General features: G+C 49.3%; 1 protein-coding gene across 1 annotated transcript in view; it reads right to left on the minus strand.

The window, feature by feature from the left end:
• Window positions 1-1,767: 1,767 nt before the first annotated feature.
• The window catches only part of LOC137349115 (uncharacterized), a 50,248-nt gene continuing 27,438 nt past the window's right edge, over window positions 1,768-24,577 (minus strand). Inside the window, exons 8-10 of the mRNA XM_068014472.1 lie at window positions 23,402-23,487; window positions 22,395-22,508; window positions 1,768-1,876 (exon numbers count right to left, since the gene is read on the minus strand). Of these exons, the coding sequence (XP_067870573.1) occupies window positions 1,859-1,876; window positions 22,395-22,508; window positions 23,402-23,487 (218 nt within the window). The 3' untranslated portion in view covers window positions 1,768-1,858. The remainder of the gene's footprint in view (window positions 1,877-22,394; window positions 22,509-23,401; window positions 23,488-24,577) is intronic.

A 24,577-nucleotide genomic window follows, 5' to 3' on the forward strand; every position in this document is an offset into this window, starting at 1 on the left:
TGAATGATACTCCAGGAGCAACAGCAGGTCTTGTGTTCCTGTAGCCCCCTCACCTTCCATCTCCACCCTGCACAGGACTCACGTTGGGCAGAGGGTGACGGATGGGGCACGGACATTTGACGCCATGTCTCCCCAACTCCCGAGTTGCAGTCTTCCATTCCCTGCCCCACTCTTGCGTCGTCACAATTCGGCCAGCTGGTTTCAAGCAGGCTGCGTAATTCATTTAAAGAAATAAGAAGCTGGTATCAGGAAGAGTGACTCATGTCAAACCCACCCATGTCATTCTAATGTTCTGATGAAAGGTCACTGACCCTGAAACGTTAACTCTGCTTCTCTCTCCACAGATGCTGCCAGACCTGCTGAGTATTAACAGCATTTCCTGTTTTTATTTAATGTCATTCTGATATCTCCTTGGTGGGGGGGGGGGGGGGGGGGGGGAGAGGGGCAGGGGGACAGAATGAAGGTTTTCAGTCACAAAGCCTGAAGGGAGGGCAGGAGGTGGGTTAAGTGCACCCTCTCCTGTGGGGCAGATTCGTACAGAGCACCAGCAGAGGCCCTGATTATATTGGAACCGTGCCATGTTTATTAGCCCAGGACAGGGTTGGTTGTGGGCGGTGCAAAGAGACAGATAATGTCCTGCGAGCAAAGCTAGCATTAAAAATACATGATGTGCTCACATGTCTCTGCCCCGGTAGATAATGGAGAGACTCCCCTTCCCCCAGTACTTAGTCTTGACGCATTGTTTTTCATTAGTTTATTTATAATAACCCATGAATTTCCCCAGTAGAAAATGCTCATGATTTCCATATTAAAAATACGAGACACAAATATACAGGAAGATAAATCCTCGCAAACGGATTCACCTGAATGTGATGTCCCCTTCCAGCCACCAGCGATCCCCACTGGTTCTCTCAGACCCGAACCCCGACTGAATCCTGTCTCCCAAATAACCCAACACTCCCCCGCGCCCGAAGATAAGTGCCAGAGAAAGGGCTTGCGTTCACCCGCCGCTTTCAACCACCTCGGGGCGGACCAAAAGTGCTCTACAGCCAACAAAGCACTTCCCAGAGCGTTTAGCGTCCTCGTGGCCAGAAGACGGCACATCCGACAGCGCAGCACTCCCTCAGTACTGGCATGGGGGTGGGGGATGCGTCGGCCGAGGTTACGGGGCTCAGGTCTCCGGAGCTGGGACCCGAATCCGTGACCGACAGACTCGGAGGCGAGTGCGCTACCCGCTGAGCCCACGGCCGACAGTGAATTCTACCGGTGCTCCCAGCTGAGCGATACATCCACTGTCGAGGAGGCACCCAAGAAGAATTTTTGCAAGACTCATCCCCCTCTTGCCACCAGAATTCTGGAGGACAGTCGAAGTTTCACCCCACCTCCAAACTTTCTCCGTCACAAACCAGTTTCCCCCCCCACCCCCACCCTCCAGTCACAGTTTCCTCATGGCACGTTAACGACAGGAGACAACTGATTTCCATAAGTTACTGTACTACTCCCACCCCCCTCCCCCACCTGCTGTGCAAACTGGCTCGCCCGAGCGCTCCACGACAGCAAGAAGTCCCATTCAGTGAAGAGTAAAACAGCTTGCTTCAGATTGACACTGCTTTCGGACATCCGCTGCTGCGATAACAGACACGGGTAGGACCGTGGAACGCAAAGGGATTGGGGGCAGGGGAGAGTCACCAAAGGCAGTTCAAGGAGTGAATGGAGCAGCCAACTGACGCGGGGGGTTCAGGTAAAGCCCCCGTGGACGGTTTCGACGGAGAGGGACGGGCTGCACCCAAATGGTTCGAGCGTTGGAGGGTTAGTGCAGAACTAGCCTCTGCAGTGGTCGATGGCGGTCCAAAGTCTGTCAGCTCACTGCCGGCTTCTGAAACGGAACAAATGGAACATTTTCAGTGATTCAAGGATCTGAGGAAGACACGTTCAAGGATTAGAGCACGCGGGGATGGGGGGACGTGAAATGCCGTGTTCAGAAATTAAGAGGATCCGGGGAGATATCGGGAGGTCTGAAGCCACCATCTTCGGTCCCCACTCCAAACTCCGTTCCCTAGCCACCGACTCCATCCCCCTCCTTTGCAACTGTCTGAGGCTGAACCAGTCTGTTCACAACCTTGGTGCCTTATTTGACCCCAAGTTGAGCTTCCGAACACACGTCCACTCCATCACTAAGACCGCCTATTTCCACCTCTGTAGCTTCGCCCGATATGGCCCTTGCCTCAGCTCATCTGCTGCTGAAATCCACATCCGTGCCTCTGTTACCGCCAGACTCGACTATTCCAACACACTCCCGGCCAACCTCCCACCTTCTGTAAACCTGAGCTCGTCTAAAACTCTGCTGCCTGTGTCCTAACTCGCACCAAGTCCCGTTCACCCATCACCCCCTGTGCTCGCTGACCTCCTCTGGCTCCTGATACAGCAACAGAGAGAATATTTTAACTGAACTGTTATTTAAAAATCCATCAACGGCCTCACCCTCCCCTCTTCGCTATCTCTATAATCTGCAACCCTCCAAGATCTCTGCATACCGCCAATCCTGGAGGGGAGGTGGTTGAGCAGTGGTAATGTAACTGAACTAGTAATCCAGAGGCCCAAGGGACACGGGCTCAAATCCCCAGGAGGGCAGCTGGTGGAATTTAAATTTAATTAATAAATTCAGTTATTTAAGTAAACATCTGGAATTGAAAGCTGGTCTCAGTAACGGTGCCACGAAACAATCAAAAACCCATCTGGTTCACAAATATCCTTTAGGGAAGGAAATCTGCCGTCCATACCCGGTCTGGCCGACATGTGACTCCAGACCTACAGCAATGAGGTCGACTCTTAACTGCCCTCTGCAATGGTCGAGCAAGGCACTCAGTTGTCGAGGGCAATTAGGAATGGACAACAAATACTGGCCGAGCCACCGACACCCACATCCCACAAAAGAATTAAATAAAAACCACGGGTGACCAAGCCTTCAGCTGCCCAGGCCCCAACTGTTGGAATTTCCTCATAAAACCTCACCGCCTCAGTCCTCTCCTTCAAGACGCTCCTTATTGCCTACCACTTTAATCAACCTTGTTGCTCCCTGTCCAAACATCTCTCAAAGTTGGCTGTCAAATATTGTTGGAGTGTTTTACGGCTGGAGAGGCATATATGAATACAAGTGTCAGTGACTGTGGGGTTGGTTTATATCAGACAGTGGGAGATTGGTGTCAGTGACTGTGGGGTTGGTTTAAAGCAGACAGTGGGAGATTGGTGTCAGTGACTGTGGGGTAGGTTTAAAGCAGACAGTGGGAGATTGGTGTCAGTGACTGTGGGGTTGGTTTATATCAGATAGGAGGAGATTGGTGTCAGTGACTGTGGGGTTGGTTTATATCAGACAGTGGGAGATTGGTGTCAGTGACTGTGGGGTTGGTTTATATCAGACAGGAGGAGATTGGTGTCAGTGACTGTGGGGTTGGTTTATATCAGACAGTGGGAGATTGGTGTCAGTGACTGTGGGGTTGGTTTAAAGCAGACAGTGGGAGATTGGTGTCAGTGACTGTGGGGTAGGTTTAAAGCAGACAGTGGGAGATTGGTGTCAGTGACTGTGGGGTTGGTTTATATCAGACAGTGGGAGATTGGTGTCAGTGACTGTGAGGTTGGTTTATATCAGACAGGAGGAGATTGGTGTCAGTGACTGTGGGGTTGGTTTATATCAGACAGGAGGAGATTGGTGTCAGTGACTGTGGGGTTGGTTTATATCAGACAGGAGGAGATTGGTGTCAGTGACTGTGGGGTTGGTTTATATCAGACAGGAGGAGATTGGTGTCAGTGACTGTGGGGTCGGTTTATATCAGACAGTGGGAGATTGGTGTCAGTGACTGTGGGGTTGGTTTATATCAGACAGTGGGAGATTGGTGTCCGTGACTGTGGCGTTGGTTTATATCAGACAGTGGGAGATTGGTGTCAGTGACTGTGGGGTCGGTTTATATCAGACAGTGGGAGATTGGTGTCAGTGACTGTGAGGTTGGTTTATATCAGACAGTGGGAGATTGGTGTCAGTGACTGTGGGGTTGGTTGAGATCAGACAGTGGGAGATTGGTGTCAGTGACTGTGGGGTTGGTTTATATCAGACAGGAGGAGATTGCAGAGTACTGGGCTAATGGGAAGATTCTTGGTAGTGTAGATGAACAGAGAGATCTTGGTGTCCAGGTGCATAAATCCCTGAAGGTTGCTACCCAGGTTAATAGGGCTGTAAAGAAGGCATATGGTGTGTTAGCTTTTATTAGTAGGGGGATCGAGTTTCGGAGCCACGAGGTCATGCTGCAGCTGTACAAAACTCTGGTGAGACCGCACCTGGAGTATTGCGTGCAGTTCTGGTCACCGCATTATAGGAAGGATGTGGAAGCTATGGGAAGGGTGCAGAGGAGATTTACTAGGATGTTGCCTGGTATGGAGGGAAGGTCTTACGAGGAAAGGCTGAGGGACTTGAGGTTGTTTTCGTTGGAGAGGAGGAGGAGGAGAGGTGACTTAATAGAGACATATAAGATAATCAGAGGGTTAGATAGGGTGGATAGTGAGCGTCTTTTTCCTCGGATGGTGATGGCAAACACGAGGGGACATAACTTCAAGTTGAGGGGTGATAGATATAGGACAGATGTGAGAGGTAGTTTCTTTACTCAGAGAGTAGGAAGGGCGTGGAACGCCCTGCCTGCAGCAGTAGTAGATTCGCCAACTTTAAGGGCATTTAAGTGGTCATTGGATAGACATATGGATGAAAATGGAATAGTGTCGGTCAGATGGTTTCACAGGTCGGCGCAACATCGAGGGCCGGAGGGCCGAAGGGCCTGTACTGCGCTGTAATGTTCTAAAAAAAAAGTGACTGTGGGGTTGGTTTATATCAGACAGTGGGAGATTGGTGTCAGTGACTGTGGGGTTGGTTTATATCAGACAGTGGGAGATTGGTGTCAGTGACTGTGGGGTTGGTTTATATCAGACAGGAGGAGATTGCTGTCAGTGACTGTGGGGTTGGTTTATATCAAACAGGAGGAGATTGGTGTCAGTGACTGTGGGGTTGGTTTATATCAGACAGGAGGAGATTGGTGTCAGTGACTGGGATTGGTTTATATCAGACAGGAGGAGATTGGTGTCAGTGACTGTGGGGTTTGTTTATATCAGACAGGAGGAGATTGGTGTCAGTGACTGTGGGGTTTGTTTATATCAGACAGTGGGAGATTGGTGTCAGTGACTGTGGGGTTGGTTTATATCAGACAGTGGGAGATTGGTGTCAGTGACTGTGGGGTTGGTTTATATCAGACAGGAGGAGATTGGTGTCAGTGACTGTGGGGTTGGTTTATATCAGACAGGGGGAGATTGGTGTCAGTGACTGTGGGGTTGGTTTATATCAGACAGTGGGAGATTGGTGTCAGTGACTGTGGGGTTTGTTTATATCAGACAGTGGGAGATTGGTGTCAGTGACTGTGGGGTTGGTTTATATCAGACAGTGGGAGATTGGTGTCAGTGACTGTGGGGTTGGTTTATATCAGACAGTGGGAGATTGGTGTCAGTGACTGTGGGGTTGGTTTATATCAGACAGTGGGAGATTGGTGTCAGTGACTGTGGGGTTGGTTTATATCAGACAGGGGGAGATTGGTGTCAGTGACTGTGGGGTTGGTTTATATCAGACAGGGGGAGATTGGTGTCAGTGACTGTGGGGTTGGTTTATATCAGACAGTGGGAGATTGGTGTCAGTGACTGTGGGGTTGGTTTATATCAGACAGTGGGAGATTGGTGTCAGTGACTGTGGGGTTGGTTTATATCAGACAGTGGGAGATTGGTGTCAGTCACTGTGGGGTTGGTTTATATCAGACAGGAGGTGATTGGTGTCAGTGACTGTGGGGTTGGTTTATATCAGACAGTGGGAGATTGGTGTCAGTGACTGTGGGGTTGGTTTAAATCAGACAGGAGGAGATTGGTGTCAGTGACTGTGGGGTTGGTTTATATCAGACAGGAGGAGATTGGTGTCAGTGACTGTGGGGTTGGTTTATATCAGACAGGAGGAGATTGGTGTCAGTGACTGTGGGGTTGGTTTATATCAGACAGTGGGAGATTGGTGTCAGTGACTGTGGGGTTGGTTTAAATCAGACAGGAGGAGATTGGTGTCAGTGACTGTGGGGTTGGTTTATATCAGACAGGAGGAGATTGGTGTCAGTGACTGTGGGGTTGGTTTATATCAGACAGGAGGAGATTGGTGTCAGTGACTGTGGGGTTGGTTTATATCAGACAGTGGGAGATTGGTGTCCGTGACTGTGGCGTTGGTTTATATCAGACAGTGGGAGATTGGTGTCAGTGACTGTGGGGTTGGTTTATATCAGACAGGAGGAGATTGGTGTCAGTGACTGTGGGGTTGGTTTATATCAGACAGGAGGAGATTGGTGTCAGTGACTGTGGGGTCGGTTTATATCAGACAGTGGGAGATTGGTGTCAGTGACTGTGAGGTTGGTTTATATCAGACAGGAGGAGATTGGTGTCAGTGACTGTGGGGTTGGTTTATATCAGACAGTGGGAGATTGGTGTCCGTGACTGTGGCGTTGGTTTATATCAGACAGGAGGAGATTGGTGTCAGTGACTGTGGGGTCGGTTTATATCAGACAGTGGGAGATTGGTGTCAGTGACTGTGGGGTTGGTTTATATCAGACAGGAGGAGATTGGTGTCAGTGACTGTGGGATTGGTTTATATCAGACAGGAGGAGATTGGTGTCAGTGACTGTGGGGTTGGTTTATATCAGACAGTGGGAGATTGGTGTCAGTGACTGTGGGGTCGGTTTATATCAGACAGGAGGAGATTGGTGTCAGTGACTGTGGGGTTGGTTTATATCAGACAGTGGGAGATTGGTGTCAGTGACTGTGGGGTTGGTTTATATCAGACAGGGGGAGATTGGTGTCAGTGACTGTGGGGTTGGTTTATATCAGACAGGAGGAGATTGGTGTCAGTGACTGTGGGGTCGGTTTATATCAGACAGTGGGAGATTGGTGTCAGTGACTGTGAGGTTGGTTTATATCAGACAGGAGGAGATTGGTGTCAGTGACTGTGAGGTTGGTTTATATCAGACAGGAGGAGATTGGTGTCAGTGACTGTGGGGTTGGTTTATATCAGACAGGAGGAGATTGGTGTCAGTGACTGTGGGGTTGGTTTATATCAGACAGGAGGAGATTGGTGTCAGTGACTGTGGGGTCGGTTTATATCAGACAGTGGGAGATTGGTGTCAGTGACTGTGAGGTTGGTTTATATCAGACAGGAGGAGATTGGTGTCAGTGACTGTGGGGTTGGTTTATATCAGACAGTGGGAGATTGGTGTCCGTGACTGTGGCGTTGGTTTATATCAGACAGGAGGAGATTGGTGTCAGTGACTGTGGGGTCGGTTTATATCAGACAGTGGGAGATTGGTGTCAGTGACTGTGGGGTTTGTTTATATCAGACAGTGGGAGATTGGTGTCAGTGACTGTGGGGTTGGTTTATATCAGACAGTGGGAGATTGGTGTCAGTGACTGTGGGGTTGGTTTATATCAGACAGTGGGAGATTGGTGTCAGTGACTGTGGGGTTGGTTTATATCAGACAGTGGGAGATTGGTGTCAGTGACTGTGGGGTTGGTTTATATCAGACAGGGGGAGATTGGTGTCAGTGACTGTGGGGTTGGTTTATATCAGACAGGGGGAGATTGGTGTCAGTGACTGTGGGGTTGGTTTATATCAGACAGTGGGAGATTGGTGTCAGTGACTGTGGGGTTGGTTTATATCAGACAGTGGGAGATTGGTGTCAGTGACTGTGGGGTTGGTTTATATCAGACAGTGGGAGATTGGTGTCAGTCACTGTGGGGTTGGTTTATATCAGACAGGAGGTGATTGGTGTCAGTGACTGTGGGGTTGGTTTATATCAGACAGTGGGAGATTGGTGTCAGTGACTGTGGGGTTGGTTTAAATCAGACAGGAGGAGATTGGTGTCAGTGACTGTGGGGTTGGTTTATATCAGACAGGAGGAGATTGGTGTCAGTGACTGTGGGGTTGGTTTATATCAGACAGGAGGAGATTGGTGTCAGTGACTGTGGGGTTGGTTTATATCAGACAGTGGGAGATTGGTGTCAGTGACTGTGGGGTTGGTTTAAATCAGACAGGAGGAGATTGGTGTCAGTGACTGTGGGGTTGGTTTATATCAGACAGGAGGAGATTGGTGTCAGTGACTGTGGGGTTGGTTTATATCAGACAGGAGGAGATTGGTGTCAGTGACTGTGGGGTTGGTTTATATCAGACAGTGGGAGATTGGTGTCCGTGACTGTGGCGTTGGTTTATATCAGACAGTGGGAGATTGGTGTCAGTGACTGTGGGGTTGGTTTATATCAGACAGGAGGAGATTGGTGTCAGTGACTGTGGGGTTGGTTTATATCAGACAGGAGGAGATTGGTGTCAGTGACTGTGGGGTCGGTTTATATCAGACAGTGGGAGATTGGTGTCAGTGACTGTGAGGTTGGTTTATATCAGACAGGAGGAGATTGGTGTCAGTGACTGTGGGGTTGGTTTATATCAGACAGTGGGAGATTGGTGTCCGTGACTGTGGCGTTGGTTTATATCAGACAGGAGGAGATTGGTGTCAGTGACTGTGGGGTCGGTTTATATCAGACAGTGGGAGATTGGTGTCAGTGACTGTGGGGTTGGTTTATATCAGACAGGAGGAGATTGGTGTCAGTGACTGTGGGATTGGTTTATATCAGACAGGAGGAGATTGGTGTCAGTGACTGTGGGGTTGGTTTATATCAGACAGTGGGAGATTGGTGTCAGTGACTGTGGGGTCGGTTTATATCAGACAGGAGGAGATTGGTGTCAGTGACTGTGGGGTTGGTTTATATCAGACAGTGGGAGATTGGTGTCAGTGACTGTGGGGTTGGTTTATATCAGACAGGGGGAGATTGGTGTCAGTGACTGTGGGGTTGGTTTATATCAGACAGGAGGAGATTGGTGTCAGTGACTGTGGGGTCGGTTTATATCAGACAGTGGGAGATTGGTGTCAGTGACTGTGAGGTTGGTTTATATCAGACAGGAGGAGATTGGTGTCAGTGACTGTGAGGTTGGTTTATATCAGACAGGAGGAGATTGGTGTCAGTGACTGTGGGGTTGGTTTATATCAGACAGGAGGAGATTGGTGTCAGTGACTGTGGGGTTGGTTTATATCAGACAGGAGGAGATTGGTGTCAGTGACTGTGGGGTCGGTTTATATCAGACAGTGGGAGATTGGTGTCAGTGACTGTGAGGTTGGTTTATATCAGACAGGAGGAGATTGGTGTCAGTGACTGTGGGGTTGGTTTATATCAGACAGTGGGAGATTGGTGTCCGTGACTGTGGCGTTGGTTTATATCAGACAGGAGGAGATTGGTGTCAGTGACTGTGGGGTCGGTTTATATCAGACAGTGGGAGATTGGTGTCAGTGACTGTGGGGTTGGTTTATATCAGACAGGAGGAGATTGGTGTCAGTGACTGTGGGATTGGTTTATATCAGACAGGAGGAGATTGGTGTCAGTGACTGTGGGGTTGGTTTATATCAGACAGTGGGAGATTGGTGTCAGTGACTGTGGGGTCGGTTTATATCAGACAGGAGGAGATTGGTGTCAGTGACTGTGGGGTTGGTTTATATCAGACAGTGGGAGATTGGTGTCAGTGACTGTGGGGTTGGTTTATATCAGACAGGGGGAGATTGGTGTCAGTGACTGTGGGGTTGGTTTATATCAGACAGGAGGAGATTGGTGTCAGTGACTGTGAGGTTGGTTTATATCAGACAGGAGGAGATTGGTGTCAGTGACTGTGGGGTTGGTTTATATCAGACAGTGGGAGATTGGTGTCAGTGACTGTGGGGTTGGTTTATATCAGACAGGAGGAGATTGGTGTCAGTGACTGTGGGGTCGGTTTATATCAGACAGGAGGAGATTGGTGTCAGTGACTGTGGGATTGGTTTATATCAGACAGTTGGAGATTGGTGTCAGTGACTGTGGGGTTGGTTTATATCAGAGTGGGAGATTGGTGTCAGTGACTGTGGGGTCGGTTTATATCAGACAGGAGGAGATTGGTGTCAGTGACTGTGAGGTCGGTTTATATCAGACAGTGGGAGATTGGTGTCAGTGACTGTGGGGTTGGTTTATATCAGACAGTGGGAGATTGGTGTCAGAGACTGTGGGGTTGGTTTATATCAGACAGTGGGAGATTGGTGTCAGTGACTGTGGGATTGGTTTATATCAGACAGGAGGAGATTGGTGTCAGTGACTGTGGGGTTGGTTGATATCAGACAGTGGGAGATTGGTGTCAGTGACTGTGGGGTTGGTTTATATCAGACAGTGGGAGATTGGTGTCAGTGACTGTGAGGTTGGTTTATATCAAACAGTGGGAGATTGGTGTCAGTGACTGTGAGATTGGTTTATATCAGACAGTGGGAGATTGGTGTCAGTGACTGTGGAGTTAGTTTATATCAGACAGTGGGAGATTGGTGTCAGTGACTGTGGGGTCGGTTTATATCAGACAGTGGGAGATTGGTGTCAGTGACTGTGGGGTTGGTTTATATGAGACAGGAGGAGATTGGTGTCAGTGACTGTGAGGTTTGTTTATATCAGACAGGGGGAGATTGGTGTCAGTGACTGTGGGGTTGGTTTATATCAGACAGGGGGAGATTGGTGTCAGTGACTGTGAGGTTGGTTTATATCAGACAGTGGGAGATTGGTGTCAGTGACTGTGGGGTTGGTTGAGATCAGACAGTGGGAGATTGGTGTCAGTGACTGTGGGGTTGGTTTATATCAGACAGTTGGAGATTGGTGTCAGTGACTGTGGGGTTGGTTTAGATCAGACAGTGGGAGATTGGTGTCAGTGACTGTGGGGTCGGTTTATATCAGACAGGAGGAGATTGGTGTCAGTGACTGTGGGGTCGGTTTATATCAGACAGTGGGAGATTGGTGTCAGTGACTGTGGGGTTGGTTTATATCAGACAGTGGGAGATTGGTGTCAGAGACTGTGGGGTTGGTTTATATCAGACAGTGGGAGATTGGTGTCAGTGACTGTGGGATTGGTTTATATCAGACAGGAGGAGATTGGTGTCAGTGACTGTGGGGTTGGTTGATATCAGACAGTGGGAGATTGGTGTCAGTGACTGTGGGGTTGGTTTATATCAGACAGTGGGAGATTGGTGTCAGTGACTGTGAGGTTGGTTTATATCAGACAGTGGGAGATTGGTGTCAGTGACTGTGAGATTGGTTTATATCAGACAGTGGGAGATTGGTGTCAGTGACTGTGGAGTTGGTTTATATCAGACAGTGGGAGATTGGTGTCAGTGACTGTGGGGTCGGTTTATATCAGACAGTGGGAGATTGGTGTCAGTGACTGTGGGGTTGGTTTATATCAGACAGGGGGAGATTGGTGTCAGTGACTGTGAGGTTGGTTTATATGAGACAGGAGGAGATTGGTGTCAGTGACTGTGAGGTTTGTTTATATCAGACAGGGGGAGATTGGTGTCAGTGACTGTGGGGTTGGTTTATATCAGACAGGGGGAGATTGGTGTCAGTGACTGTGAGGTTGGTTTATATCAGACAGTGGGAGATTGGTGTCAGTGACTGTGGGGTTGGTTGAGATCAGACAGTGGGAGATTGGTGTCAGTGACTGTGGGGTTGCTTTATATCAGACAGTGGGAGATTGGTGTCAGTGACTGTGGGGTTGGTTTATATCAGACAGGAGGAGATTGCAGAGTACTGGGCTAATGGGAAGATTCTTGGTAGTGTAGATGAACAGAGAGATCTTGGTGTCCAGGTGCATAAATCCCTGAAGGTTGCTACCCAGGTTAATAGGGCTGTAAAGAAGGCATATGGTGTGTTAGCTTTTATAAGGAGGGGGATCGAGTTTCGGAGCCACGAGGTCATGCTGCAGCTGTACAAAACTCTGGTGAGACCGCACCTGGAGTATTGCGTGCAGTTCTGGTCACCGCATTATAGGAAGGATGTGGAAGGTTTGGGAAGGGTGCAGAGGAGATTTACTAGGATGTTGCCTGGTATGGAGGGAAGGTCTTACGAGGAAAGGCTGAGGGACTTGAGGTTGTTTTCGTTGGAGAGGAGGAGGAGGAGAGGTGACTTAATAGAGACATATAAGATAATCAGAGGGTTAGATAGGGTGGATAGTGAGAGTCTTTTTCCTCGGATGGTGATGGCAAACACGAGGGGACATAACTTCAAGTTGAGGGGTGATAGATATAGGACAGATGTGAGAGGTAGTTTCTTTACTCAGAGAGTAGGAAGGGCGTGGAACGCCCTGCCTGCAGCAGTAGTAGATTCGCCAACTTTAAGGGCATTTAAGTGGTCATTGGATAGACATATGGATGAAAATGGAATAGTGTCGGTCAGATGGTTTCACAGCTCGGCGCAACATCAAGGGCCGAAGGGCCTGTACTGCGCTGTAATGTTCAAAAAAAAAAGTGACTGTGGGGTTGGTTTATATCAGACAGTGGGAGATTGGTGTCAGTGACTGCGGGGTTGGTTTATATCAGACAGTGGGAGATTGGTGTCAGTGACTGTGGGGTTGGTTTATATCAGACAGGAGGAGATTGCTTTCAGTGACTGTGGGGTTGGTTTATATCAGACAGTGGGAGATTAGTGTCAGTGACTGTGGGGTTGGTTTATATCAGACAGGAGGAGATTGGTGTCAGTGACTGTGGGGTTGGTTTATATCAGACAGGAGGAGATTGCTGTCAGTGACTGTGGGGTTGGTTTATATCAGACAGTGGGAGATTGGTGTCAGTGACTGTGAGGTTGGTTTATATCAGACAGGAGGAGATTGGTGTCAGTGACTGTGGGGTTGGTTTATATCAGACAGGAGGAGATTGGTGTCAGTGACTGTGGGGTTGGTTTATATCAGACAGGAGGAGATTGGTGTCAGTGACTGTGGGGTTGGTTTATATCAGACAGGAGGAGATTGGTGTCAGTGACTGTGGGGTTGGTTTATATCAGACAGTGGGAGATTGGTGTCAGTGACTGTGCGGTTGGTTTATATCAGACAGTGGGAGATTGGTGTCAGTGACTGTGGGGTTGGTTTATATCAGACAGTGGGAGATTGGTGTCAGTGACTGTGGGGTTGGTTTATATCAGACAGTGGGAGATTGGTGTCAGTGACTGTGGGGTTGGTTTATATCAGACAGGAGGAGATTGGTGTCAGTGACTGTGGGGTTGGTTTCTATCAGACAGTGGTAGATTGGTGTCAGTGACTGTGGGGTTGGTTTATTTCAGACAGTGGGAGATTGGTGTCAGTGACTGTGGGATTGGTTTATATCAGACAGTGGGAGATTGGTGTCAGTGACTGTGGGGTTGGTTTATATCAGACAGTGGGAGATTGGTGTCAGTGACTGTGGGGTTGGTTTATATCAGACAGTGGGAGATTGGTGTCAGTGACTGTGGGGTTTGTTTCTATCAGACAGTGGGAGATTGGTGTCAGTGACTGTGGGGTTGGTTTATATCAGACAGTGGGAGATTGATGTCAGTGACTTTGGGGTTGTTTTATATCAGACAGTGGGAGATTGGTGTCAGTGACTGTGGGGTTGGTTTATATCAGACAGGAGGAGATTGGTGTCAGTGACTTTGGGGTTGGTTTATATCAGACAGTGGGAGATTGGTGTCAGTGACTGTGGGGTTGGTTTACATCAGACAGGAGGAGATTGGTGTCAGTGACTTTGGGGTTGGTTTATATCAGACAGTGGGAGATTGGTGTCAGTGACTGTGGGGTTGGTTTGTATCAGACAGTGGGAGATTGGCGTCAGTGACTGTGGGGTTGGTTTATATCAGACAGGAGGAGATTGGTGTCAGTGACTGTGGGATTGGTTTATATCAGACAGTTGGAGATTGGTGTCAGTGACTGTGGGGTTGGTTTATATCAGACAGTGGGAGATTGGTGTCAGTGACTGTGGGGTCGGTTTATATCAGACAGGAGGAGATTGGTGTCAGTGACTGTGAGGTCGGTTTATATCAGACAGTGGGAGATTGGTGTCAGTGACTGTGGGGTTGGTTTATATCAGACAGTGGGAGATTGGTGTCAGAGACTGTGGGGTTGGTTTATATCAGACAGTGGGAGATTGGTGTCAGTGACTGTGGGATTGGTTTATATCAGACAGGAGGAGATTGGTGTCAGTGACTGTGGGGTTGGTTGATATCAGACAGTGGGAGATTGGTGTCAGTGACTGTGGGGTTGGTTTATATCAGACAGTGGGAGATTGGTGTCAGTGACTGTGAGGTTGGTTTATATCAGACAGTGGGAGATTGGTGTCAGTGACTGTGAGATTGGTTTATATCAGACAGTGGGAGATTGGTGTCAGTGACTGTGGGGTTGGTTTATATCAGACAGGGGGAGATTGGTGTCAGTGACTGTGGGGTCGGTTTATATCAGACAGTGGGAGATTGGTGTCAGTGACTGTGGGGTTGGTTTATATCAGACAGGGGGAGATTGGTGTCAGTGACTGTGAGGTTGGTTTATATGAGACAGGAGGAGATTGGTGTCAGTGACTGTGAGGTTTGTTTATATCAGACAGGGGGAGATTGGTGTCAGTGACTGTGGGGTTGGTTTATATCAGACGGGGAGATTGGTGTCAGTGACTGTGAGGTTGGTTTATATCAGACAGTGGGAGATTGGTGTCAGTGACTGTGGGGTTGGTTGAGATCAGACAGTGGGAGATTGGTGTCAGTGACTGTGGGGTTGGTTTATATCAGACAGTTGGAGATTGGTGTCAGTGACTGTGGGGTTGGTTTATATCAGACAGTGGGAGATTGGTGTCAGTGACTGTGGGGTCGGTTTATATCAGACAGGAGGAGATTGGTGTCAGTGACTGTGGGGTCGGTTTATATCAGACAGTGGGAGATTGGTGTCAGTGACTGTGGGGTTGGTTTATATCAGACAGTGGGAGATTGGTGTCAGAGACTGTGGGGTTGGTTTATATCAGACAGTGGGAGATTGGTGTCAGTGACTGTGGGATTGGTTTATATCAGACAGGAGGAGATTGGTGTCAGTGACTGTGGGGTTGGTTGATATCAGACAGTGGGAGATTGGTGTCAGTGACTGTGGGGTTGGTTTATATCAGACAGTGGGAGATTGGTGTCAGTGACTGTGAGGTTGGTTTATATCAGACAGTGGGAGATTGGTGTCAGTGACTGTGAGATTGGTTTATATCAGACAGTGGGAGATTGGTGTCAGTGACTGTGGAGTTGGTTTATATCAGACAGTGGGAGATTGGTGTCAGTGACTGTGGGGTCGGTTTATATCAGACAGTGGGAGATTGGTGTCAGTGACTGTGGGGTTGGTTTATATCAGACAGGGGGAGATTGGTGTCAGTGACTGTGAGGTTGGTTTATATGAGACAGGAGGAGATTGGTGTCAGTGACTGTGAGGTTTGTTTATATCAGACAGGGGGAGATTGGTGTCAGTGACTGTGGGGTTGGTTTATATCAGACAGGGGGAGATTGGTGTCAGTGACTGTGAGGTTGGTTTATATCAGACAGTGGGAGATTGGTGTCAGTGACTGTGGGGTTGGTTGAGATCAGACAGTGGGAGATTGGTGTCAGTGACTGTGGGGTTGCTTTATATCAGACAGTGGGAGATTGGTGTCAGTGACTGTGGGGTTGGTTTATATCAGACAGGAGGAGATTGCAGAGTACTGGGCTAATGGGAAGATTCTTGGTAGTGTAGATGAACAGAGAGATCTTGGTGTCCAGGTGCATAAATCCCTGAAGGTTGCTACCCAGGTTAATAGGGCTGTAAAGAAGGCATATGGTGTGTTAGCTTTTATAAGGAGGGGGATCGAGTTTCGGAGCCACGAGGTCATGCTGCAGCTGTACAAAACTCTGGTGAGACCGCACCTGGAGTATTGCGTGCAGTTCTGGTCACCGCATTATAGGAAGGATGTGGAAGGTTTGGGAAGGGTGCAGAGGAGATTTACTAGGATGTTGCCTGGTATGGAGGGAAGGTCTTACGAGGAAAGGCTGAGGGACTTGAGGTTGTTTTCGTTGGAGAGGAGGAGGAGGAGAGGTGACTTAATAGAGACATATAAGATAATCAGAGGGTTAGATAGGGTGGATAGTGAGAGTCTTTTTCCTCGGATGGTGATGGCAAACACGAGGGGACATAACTTCAAGTTGAGGGGTGATAGATATAGGACAGATGTGAGAGGTAGTTTCTTTACTCAGAGAGTAGGAAGGGCGTGGAACGCCCTGCCTGCAGCAGTAGTAGATTCGCCAACTTTAAGGGCATTTAAGTGGTCATTGGATAGACATATGGATGAAAATGGAATAGTGTCGGTCAGATGGTTTCACAGCTCGGCGCAACATCAAGGGCCGAAGGGCCTGTACTGCGCTGTAATGTTCAAAAAAAAAAGTGACTGTGGGGTTGGTTTATATCAGACAGTGGGAGATTGGAGTCAGTGACTGCGGGGTTGGTTTATATCAGACAGTGGGAGATTGGTGTCAGTGACTGTGGGGTTGGTTTATATCAGACAGGAGGAGATTGCTTTCAGTGACTGTGGGGTTGGTTTATATCAGACAGTGGGAGATTAGTGTCAGTGACTGTGGGGTTGGTTTATATCAGACAGGAGGAGATTGGTGTCAGTGACTGTGGGGTTGGTTTATATCAGACAGGAGGAGATTGCTGTCAGTGACTGTGGGGTTGGTTTATATCAGACAGTGGGAGATTGGTGTCAGTGACTGTGGGGTTGGTTTATATCAGACAGGGGGAGATTGGTGTCAGTGACTGTGGGGTTGGTTCATATCAGACAGGAGGAGATTGGTGTCAGTGACAGTGGGGTTGGTTTATATCAGACAGGAGGAGATTGGTGTCAGTGACTGTGGGGTTGGTTTATATCAGACAGGAGGAGATTGGTGTCAGTGACTGTGGGGTTGGTTTATATCAGACAGTGGGAGATTGGTGTCAGTGACTGTGGGGTTGGTTTATATCAGACAGTGGGAGATTGGTGTCAGTGACTGTGGGGTTGGTTTATATCAGACAGTGGGAGATTGGTGTCAGTGACTGTGGGGTTGGTTTATATCAGACAGGAGGAGATTGGTGTCAGTGACTGTGGGGTTGGTTTCTATCAGACAGTGGTAGATTGGTGTCAGTGACTGTGGGATTGGTTTATTTCAGACAGTGGGAGATTGGTGTCAGTGACTGTGGGATTGGTTTATATCAGACAGTGGGAGATTGGTGTCAGTGACTGTGGGGTTGGTTTATATCAGACAGTGGGAGATTGGTGTCAGTGACTGTGGGGTTGGTTTATATCAGACAGTGGGAGATTGGTGTCAGTGACTGTGGGGTTTGTTTCTATCAGACAGTGGGAGATTGGTGTCAGTGACTGTGGGGTTGGTTTATATCAGACAGTGGGAGATTGATATCAGTGACTTTGGGGTTGTTTTATATCAGACAGTGGGAGATTGGTGTCAGTGACTGTGGGGTTGGTTTATATCAGACAGGAGGAGATTGGTGTCAGTGACTTTGGGGTTGGTTTATATCAGACAGTGGGAGATTGGTGTCAGTGACTGTGGGGTTGGTTTACATCAGACAGGAGGAGATTGGTGTCAGTGACTTTGGGGTTGGTTTATATCAGATAGTGGGAGATTGGTGTCAGTGACTGTGGGGTTGGTTTGTATCAGACAGTGGGAGATTGGCGTCAGTGACTGTGGGGTTGGTTTATATCAGACAGGAGGAGATTGGTGTCAGTGACTGTGGGGTTGGTTTATATCAGACAGGAGGAGATTGGTGTCAGTGACTGTGGGGTTGGTTTATATCAGACAGGAGGAGATTGGTGTCAGTGACTGTGCGGTTGGTTTATATCAGACAGTGGGAGGTTGGTGTCAGTGACTTTGGGGTTGGTTTATATCAGACAGGAGGAGATTGGTGTCAGTGACTTTGGGGTTGGTTTATATCAGACAGGAGGAGATTGATGTCAGTGACTTTGGGGTTGGTTTATATCAGACAGGAGGAGATTGCTGTCAGTGACTTTGGGGTTGGTTTGTATCAGACAGTGGGAGATTGGTGTCAGTGACTGTGAGGTTGGTTTATATCAGACAGGAGGAGATTGGTGTCAGTGACTGTGGGGTTGGTTTATATCAGACAGGAGGAGATTGGTGTCAGTGACTGTGGGGTCGGTTTATATCAGACAGGAGGAGATTGGTGTCAGTGACTGTGGGGTTGGTTTATATCAGACAGGAGGAGATTGGTGTCAGTGACTGTGGGGTTGGTTTATATCAGACAGGAGGAGATTGGTGTCAGTGACTGTGAGGTTGGTTTATATCAGACAGTGGGAGATTGGTGTCAGTGACTGTGAGGTTGGTTTATATCAGACAGTGGGAGATTGGTGTCAGTGACTGTGGGGTTGGTTTATATCAGACAGGAGGAGATTGGTGTCAGTGACTGTGGGGTTGGTTTATATCAGACAGTGGGAGATTGGTGTCAGTGACTGTGGGGTTGGTTTATATCAGACAGTGGGAGATTGGTGTCAGTGACTGTGGGGTTGGTTTATATCAGACAGGAGGAGATTGGTGTCAGTGACTGTGGGGTTGGTTTATATCAGACAGTGGGAGATTGGTGTCAGTGACTGTGGGGTTGGTTTATATCAGACAGGAGGAGATTGGTGTCAGTGACTGTGGGGTTGGTTTATATCAGACAGTGGGAGATTGGTGTCAGTGACTGTGGGGTTGGTTTATATCAGACAGGAGGAGATTGGTGTCAGTGACTGTGGGGTTGGTTTATATCAGACAGTGGGAGATTGGTGTCAGTGACTGTGGGGTTGGTTTATATCAGACAGTGGGAGATTGGTGTCAGTGACTGTGGGGTTGGTTTATATCAGACAGTCGGAGATTGGTGTCAGTGACTGTGGGGTTGGTTTATATCAGAGTGGGAGATTGGTGTCAGTGACTGTGGGGTTGGTTTATATCAGACAGGAGGAGATTGGTGTCAGTGACTGTGGGGTTGGTTTATATCAGACAGGAGGAGATTGGTGTCAGTGACTGTGGGGTTGGTTTATATCAGACAGTGGGAGATTGGTGTCAGTGACTGTGGGGTTGGTTTATATCAGACAGTGGGAGATTGGTGTCAGTGACTGTGAGGTTGGTTTATATCAGACAGTGGGAGATTGGTGTCAGTGACTGTGGGGTTGGTTTATATCAGACAGTGGGAGATTGGTGTCAGTGACTGTGGGGTTGGTTTATATCAGACAGTCGGAGATTGGTGTCAGTGACTGTGGGGTTGGTTTATATCAGACAGGAGGAGATTGGTGTCAGTGACTGTGGGGTTGGTTTATATCAGACAGTGGGAGATTGGTGTCAGTGACTGTGGGGTTGGTTTATATCAGACAGGAGGAGATTGGTGTCAGTGACTGTGGGGTTGGTTTATATCAGACAGTCGGAGATTGGTGTCAGTGACTGTGGGGTTGGTTTATATCAGACAGTGGGAGATTGGTGTCAGTGACTGTGGGGTTGGTTTATATCAGACAGTCGGACATTGGTGTCAGTGACTGTGGGGTTGGTTTTTATCAGACAGTGGGAGATTGGTGTCAGTGACTGTGGGGTTGGTTTATATCAGACAGGAGGAGATTGGTGTCAGTGACTGTGGGGTTGGTTTATATCAGACAGTCGGAGATTGGTGTCAGTGACTGTGGGGTTGGTTTATATCAGACAGTGGGAGATTGGTGTCAGTGACTGTGGGGTTGGTTTATATCAGACAGTCGGACATTGGTGTCAGTGACTGTGGGGTTGGTTTATATCAGACGGTGGGATATTGGTGTCAGTGACTGTGGGGTTGGTTTATATCAGACAGTTGGAGATTGGTGTCAGTGACTGTGAGGTTGGTTTATATCAGACAGTGGGAGATTGGTGTCAGTGACTGTGGGGTTGGTTTATATCAGACAGTGGGAGATTGGTGTCAGTGACTGTGGGGTTGGTTTATATCAGACAGTGGGAGATTGGTGTCAGTGACTGTGGGGTTGGTTTATATCAGACAGGAGGAGATTGGTGTCAGTGACTGTGGGGTTGGTTTATATCAGACAGTGGGAGATTGGTGTCAGTGACGGTGGGGTTGGTTTATATCAGACAGTGGGAGATTGGTGTCAGTGACTGTGGGTTTGGTTTATATCAGACAGTGGGAGATTGGTGTCAGTGACTGTGGGGTTGGTTTATATCAGACAGTGGGAGATTGGTGTCAGTGACTGTGGGGTTGGTTTATATCAGACAGTGGGAGATTGGTGTGAGTGACTGTGGGGTTGGTTTATATCAGACAGTGGGAGATTGGTGTCAATGACTGTGGGGTTGGTTTATATCAGACAGTGGGAGATTGGTGTCAGTGACTGTGGGGTTGGTTTATATCAGACAGGAGGAGATTGGTGTCAGTGACTGTGGGGTTGGTTTATATCAGACAGTCGGAGATTGGTGTCAGTGACTGTGGGGTTGGTTTATATCAGACAGTGGGAGATTGGTGTCAGTGACTGTGGGATTGGTTTATTTCAGACAGTCGGAGATTGGTGTCAGTGACTGTGGGGTTGGTTTATATCAGACAGGGGGAGATTGGTTTTAATGACTTGATAATGAGATGACGTCTCATGCAAGACTTTGTCCAGTGACAATATTGGCAGTTTTGAGAGATTTCAGTGTATAAATCTACAAGCCCAGCTGTATTCTCTTCCAGTAATTGAATCGAGGGAGTAGCCGTTAGACAGAATTCCTGCACATTAAAACTGCCCTCAGATCTGCACCTGGAACTCTACCCCTCTGAAACATTTCTCTGCAGTGACATGAATCAGGAGACAATTACCTTTTGACTCGCTTAAAGACTTGATTCCCCAACCTCAATCTCCAGGGTTCACAGAAACATGTGGCACGAAATGAGGCCATTCGGCCCATCATGCCTGCGCCGACTCTCTGAAAGAACAATCCAATTCATCCCGCACCTACTTGCTCTTTCCACAGTCCTGCAAATTTTTTCCTTTTCAAGAATATATCCAAATCCCTTTTTGCCAAACTGGTCACGAATGCGGACACCCTCAGTTATATTAGAGTGAAAACACAGTTTTGTTGCAACAGCGAGATACACACATACATACATACATACATACACTCAAGGGTCAGTTTAAAAGGATCATCGATTGCATAAATATATTTACTTAAGATGAATTGTACAGCTCGTTCAAAGTAGTCCTTTTTTTCAAAAAATGTCTCCTGCAGCCTGAAATTTACAAGCAGTTTGTTGCAATTGCCCTCTGACTGACCTGGATAGCTTACGGCAGACTGAAATTTACAAGCAGTTCGTTGCAATTGCCCTCTGACTGACCTGGGTAGCTTACGGCAGACTGAAATTTACAAGCAGTTCGTTGCAATTGCCCTCTGACTGACCTGGGTAGCTTACGGCAGACTGAAATTTACAAGCAGTTCGTTGCAATTGCCCTCTGACTGACCTGGGTAGCTTACGGCAGACTGAAATGTACAAGCAGTTCGTTGCAATTGCCCTCTGACTGACCTGGGTAGCTTCCAGTTCGCTAATGCGAATGGTGGATTTGTTCATTTCTGCCCTGTTAGCAGCTGGACATTACAACAGTGCTCCTGACCTCAAGGTCCACTGGGAAATTATACACAACAGCGAGTCTTCGTGGGTTGATGGGGTGCCGCCCAAGTGACGCGCAGCTTCTCCTCGGCAGCAGAATAATACACCGGGGATTACACCGAGCAGCCCTCCAATAAAGCATTCCGGGGCACTATGCACAATTCCACGGGAGGTGTAATATACACAGCAGCGAGACACTGAAGACCAGATACGGGGAGCCCAAATAACCCACAGCTCCAGTTCAGCAGCAGGATACTACCCTGGGCGTTACACGGTGCACTTTAACACTTTTCAGCACCTCAGGAAATCCCAAAAGTGCTTTACAGCCAATAGGATACTTCCTTTGAAGTGCAGTCACTGTTATTACTGCAACGCTGCAGCCAATTTGCGCACAGCAAGCTCCCACAAACAACAATGTAACAATGAACAGATCGTGTTTTTTTTAAATTGATAAATATCAGCCCCCGGGGGTGAATTCCGCACCCCCCGCCCACTCCCAATCATTTTCCAATAGCAGCCTTGGGATCTCTTCATTCGCCCACCCACTGGTTAAACGTCTCATCTAAAAGAGGGTACCTCCGACAGAGCAGCACGCCTGCTGTACTGGCACCAGGAGCGTCAGCCCTGTATTGTGGGGCTCCAACCCGCGACCTTCTGACTCATCCTCCCCCTCTGACCACCACCCGCTTTCCCCCCGCCCGCCCCATCCCAAACGCATAATACATTCATCGAAACCCGCCTCATTCCTTGACCACATCCCAAACAACACCCTTCATTTCATACTCACCGCCATCCTCTCCAGGGACACATAACACGGATGCATGGCGAGAGGTCGCAGGTGCTGGACCAGGGTCGGGATGAAGGTGTCATGCTTGGTCCTGTGGTACAGCTGCAGAGGCCCCTGGGAAAGGAAGAGCAGAGAGGTGGTGGTGGGGGGGGGTTGGGGTCAGGGGTCAACGAACCCGGGTCACCAGGCGACTCGGTACCTTACCCTCCCTCCCAAGCCCCCCCACAATCCCCACAAATTCCCCGAGCCTCGGCCGGACGGCGACATCCCCAAATCCCACCCACCACCCCCCCCCCTACCCCGAGGCAGCTAAGCGAGCCACCCCATCGTGTCCAAACCGCGGGAGCGCCTTCACCGCACGGACTGCGGCGGCTCAAGATGGAGGCCCACCACCGTACTCCAACCCGAGGGCAACTTAGGAGACAGGCGGTCAATAAATGTCGGCCTTGCCAGCGACGAATTGGGAGGGGGGGGGGGGGGGGGGGAGAGAAAAAAGGGGGACAGAGTGCTGCCAATGACTGCTGGTGGGATATTCAACTGCAGTGGCCATCAGTCAAACCTCCATACTCAACACTTCTTCCCGCCCCACACACACACACAAGGGGTTCCCTGCTGCAGTTACTATATAATGATCCAGAAGAATCCTGATTTCTCCCCCACATCACCTCACACTCTCACCTCACACTCTCACCTCACACTCTCACCTCACACTCTCACCTCACACTCTCACCTCACACCCACCCCCCCCCCCCCACCCCGCCCAGTCTGGGATCAGCTGAGACTCCGGGCATTCAGCCGACACAGGCTCTCCCTGTGGCAGTCTGGCTGCAGCCGCCGTGGCTATGGGTTCAAGCACTGAAGAACAGAGAGCCTGGAGTCGGGTGGGGGAGAGAAATCTAAAGGTCAGCTGGTCAGCGACATTGCAGGAGCAGGAACTCGGCACGACCGCCAACAAAGAAAGGGGCAGGGCAGATTCTCGGTTCCCCCCAACCCCCGTCGTCTCTCACCTTCCCGCCGAGGCAGGCTGTCAGCGGGTCGTGGCTCTCGTCCGCAGAGTCCGAGATGATGTCCGTGGGCTCCGGTTGGGAGATCCCTGGGCGAGAGACAGCGGAAGACGAGGACAGCCAGGTTAAACATAAAGAACTGGCAGATCCGACAGCGCCCCACTGGCCACCTCAGGGTACCCCAAGGAGCTTTACAGCCAATGAGGTACATTCCCCACACCACCCCCCACGAAGGGCGGTCACTGTTGCAATGTAGGAAACAGGGCAGCCAACTTGTGTACAGCAAGATCAGCGATGTGAGCGGTGATGTGAGTGACGCCCCTCGAGCCTGCTACACGGGAACAGGAGGAGGCCATTCAGCCCCTCGAGCCTGCTACACGGGAACAGGAGGAGGCCATTCAGCCCCTCGAGCCTGCTACACGGGAACAGGAGGAGGCCATTCAGCCCCTCGAGCCTGCTACACGGGAACAGGAGGAGGCCATTCAGCCCCTCGAGCCTGCTACACAGGCCCTCCAGCATCAACAACTTCTGAGAGGAGAGAGTTAGTTCCAGATTTTCACCAGCCCTGACATCACCCCTGAACGGCCTGGCTCTAAATTATAAGGTTCCCCCCCCCCTGGTCTGAACTGCCCCCAAACAGAGGAAACAGTTTCTCTCCATCAACCCTATTGAAATCCTTTAATCATCTTAAATACTTCAGTTAGATCACCCCCTTAATCCTCTACACTCGAGGGAATACAAGCCTCGTCTATCCAACCATTTCTGATAAATTAACCCTTTTAAAGCCCTTCGCATTCTGCTGGATCTGCACTACACCCTCTCCAAGGCTAATATATCCTCCCTGAGGTGCAGTGCCCAAAACTGAATGCAGTTCTCCAGATCGGGGCCTGACCAGAGCTGAAGCAGAACTTCCACCCTCCCCCACCTCATCCCTCCATGGCCTCGCCCCCTCCCCATCTCTGTAACTTCCTCCGGCCTCCGAGATCTCTGCCCCTCCCCCCTCTAATTCCGCCCTCTCGAGCATCCCCCGATTTTAATGGCTCCACCATTGGCGGCCGTGCCTTCAGCTGCCTGGGTCCCGAGCTCCGGAATTCCCTCCCTGAACCTCTCCGCCTCTCTCTCTCTCTCTCTCTCTCCTCCTATAAGACCCTCCTGAAAACCATCTCTATGGTCACCTGT

Source organism: Heterodontus francisci, chromosome 34 (genome assembly GCF_036365525.1).
Source record: "Heterodontus francisci isolate sHetFra1 chromosome 34, sHetFra1.hap1, whole genome shotgun sequence".
Lineage (NCBI taxonomy): Eukaryota > Metazoa > Chordata > Chondrichthyes > Heterodontiformes > Heterodontidae > Heterodontus > Heterodontus francisci.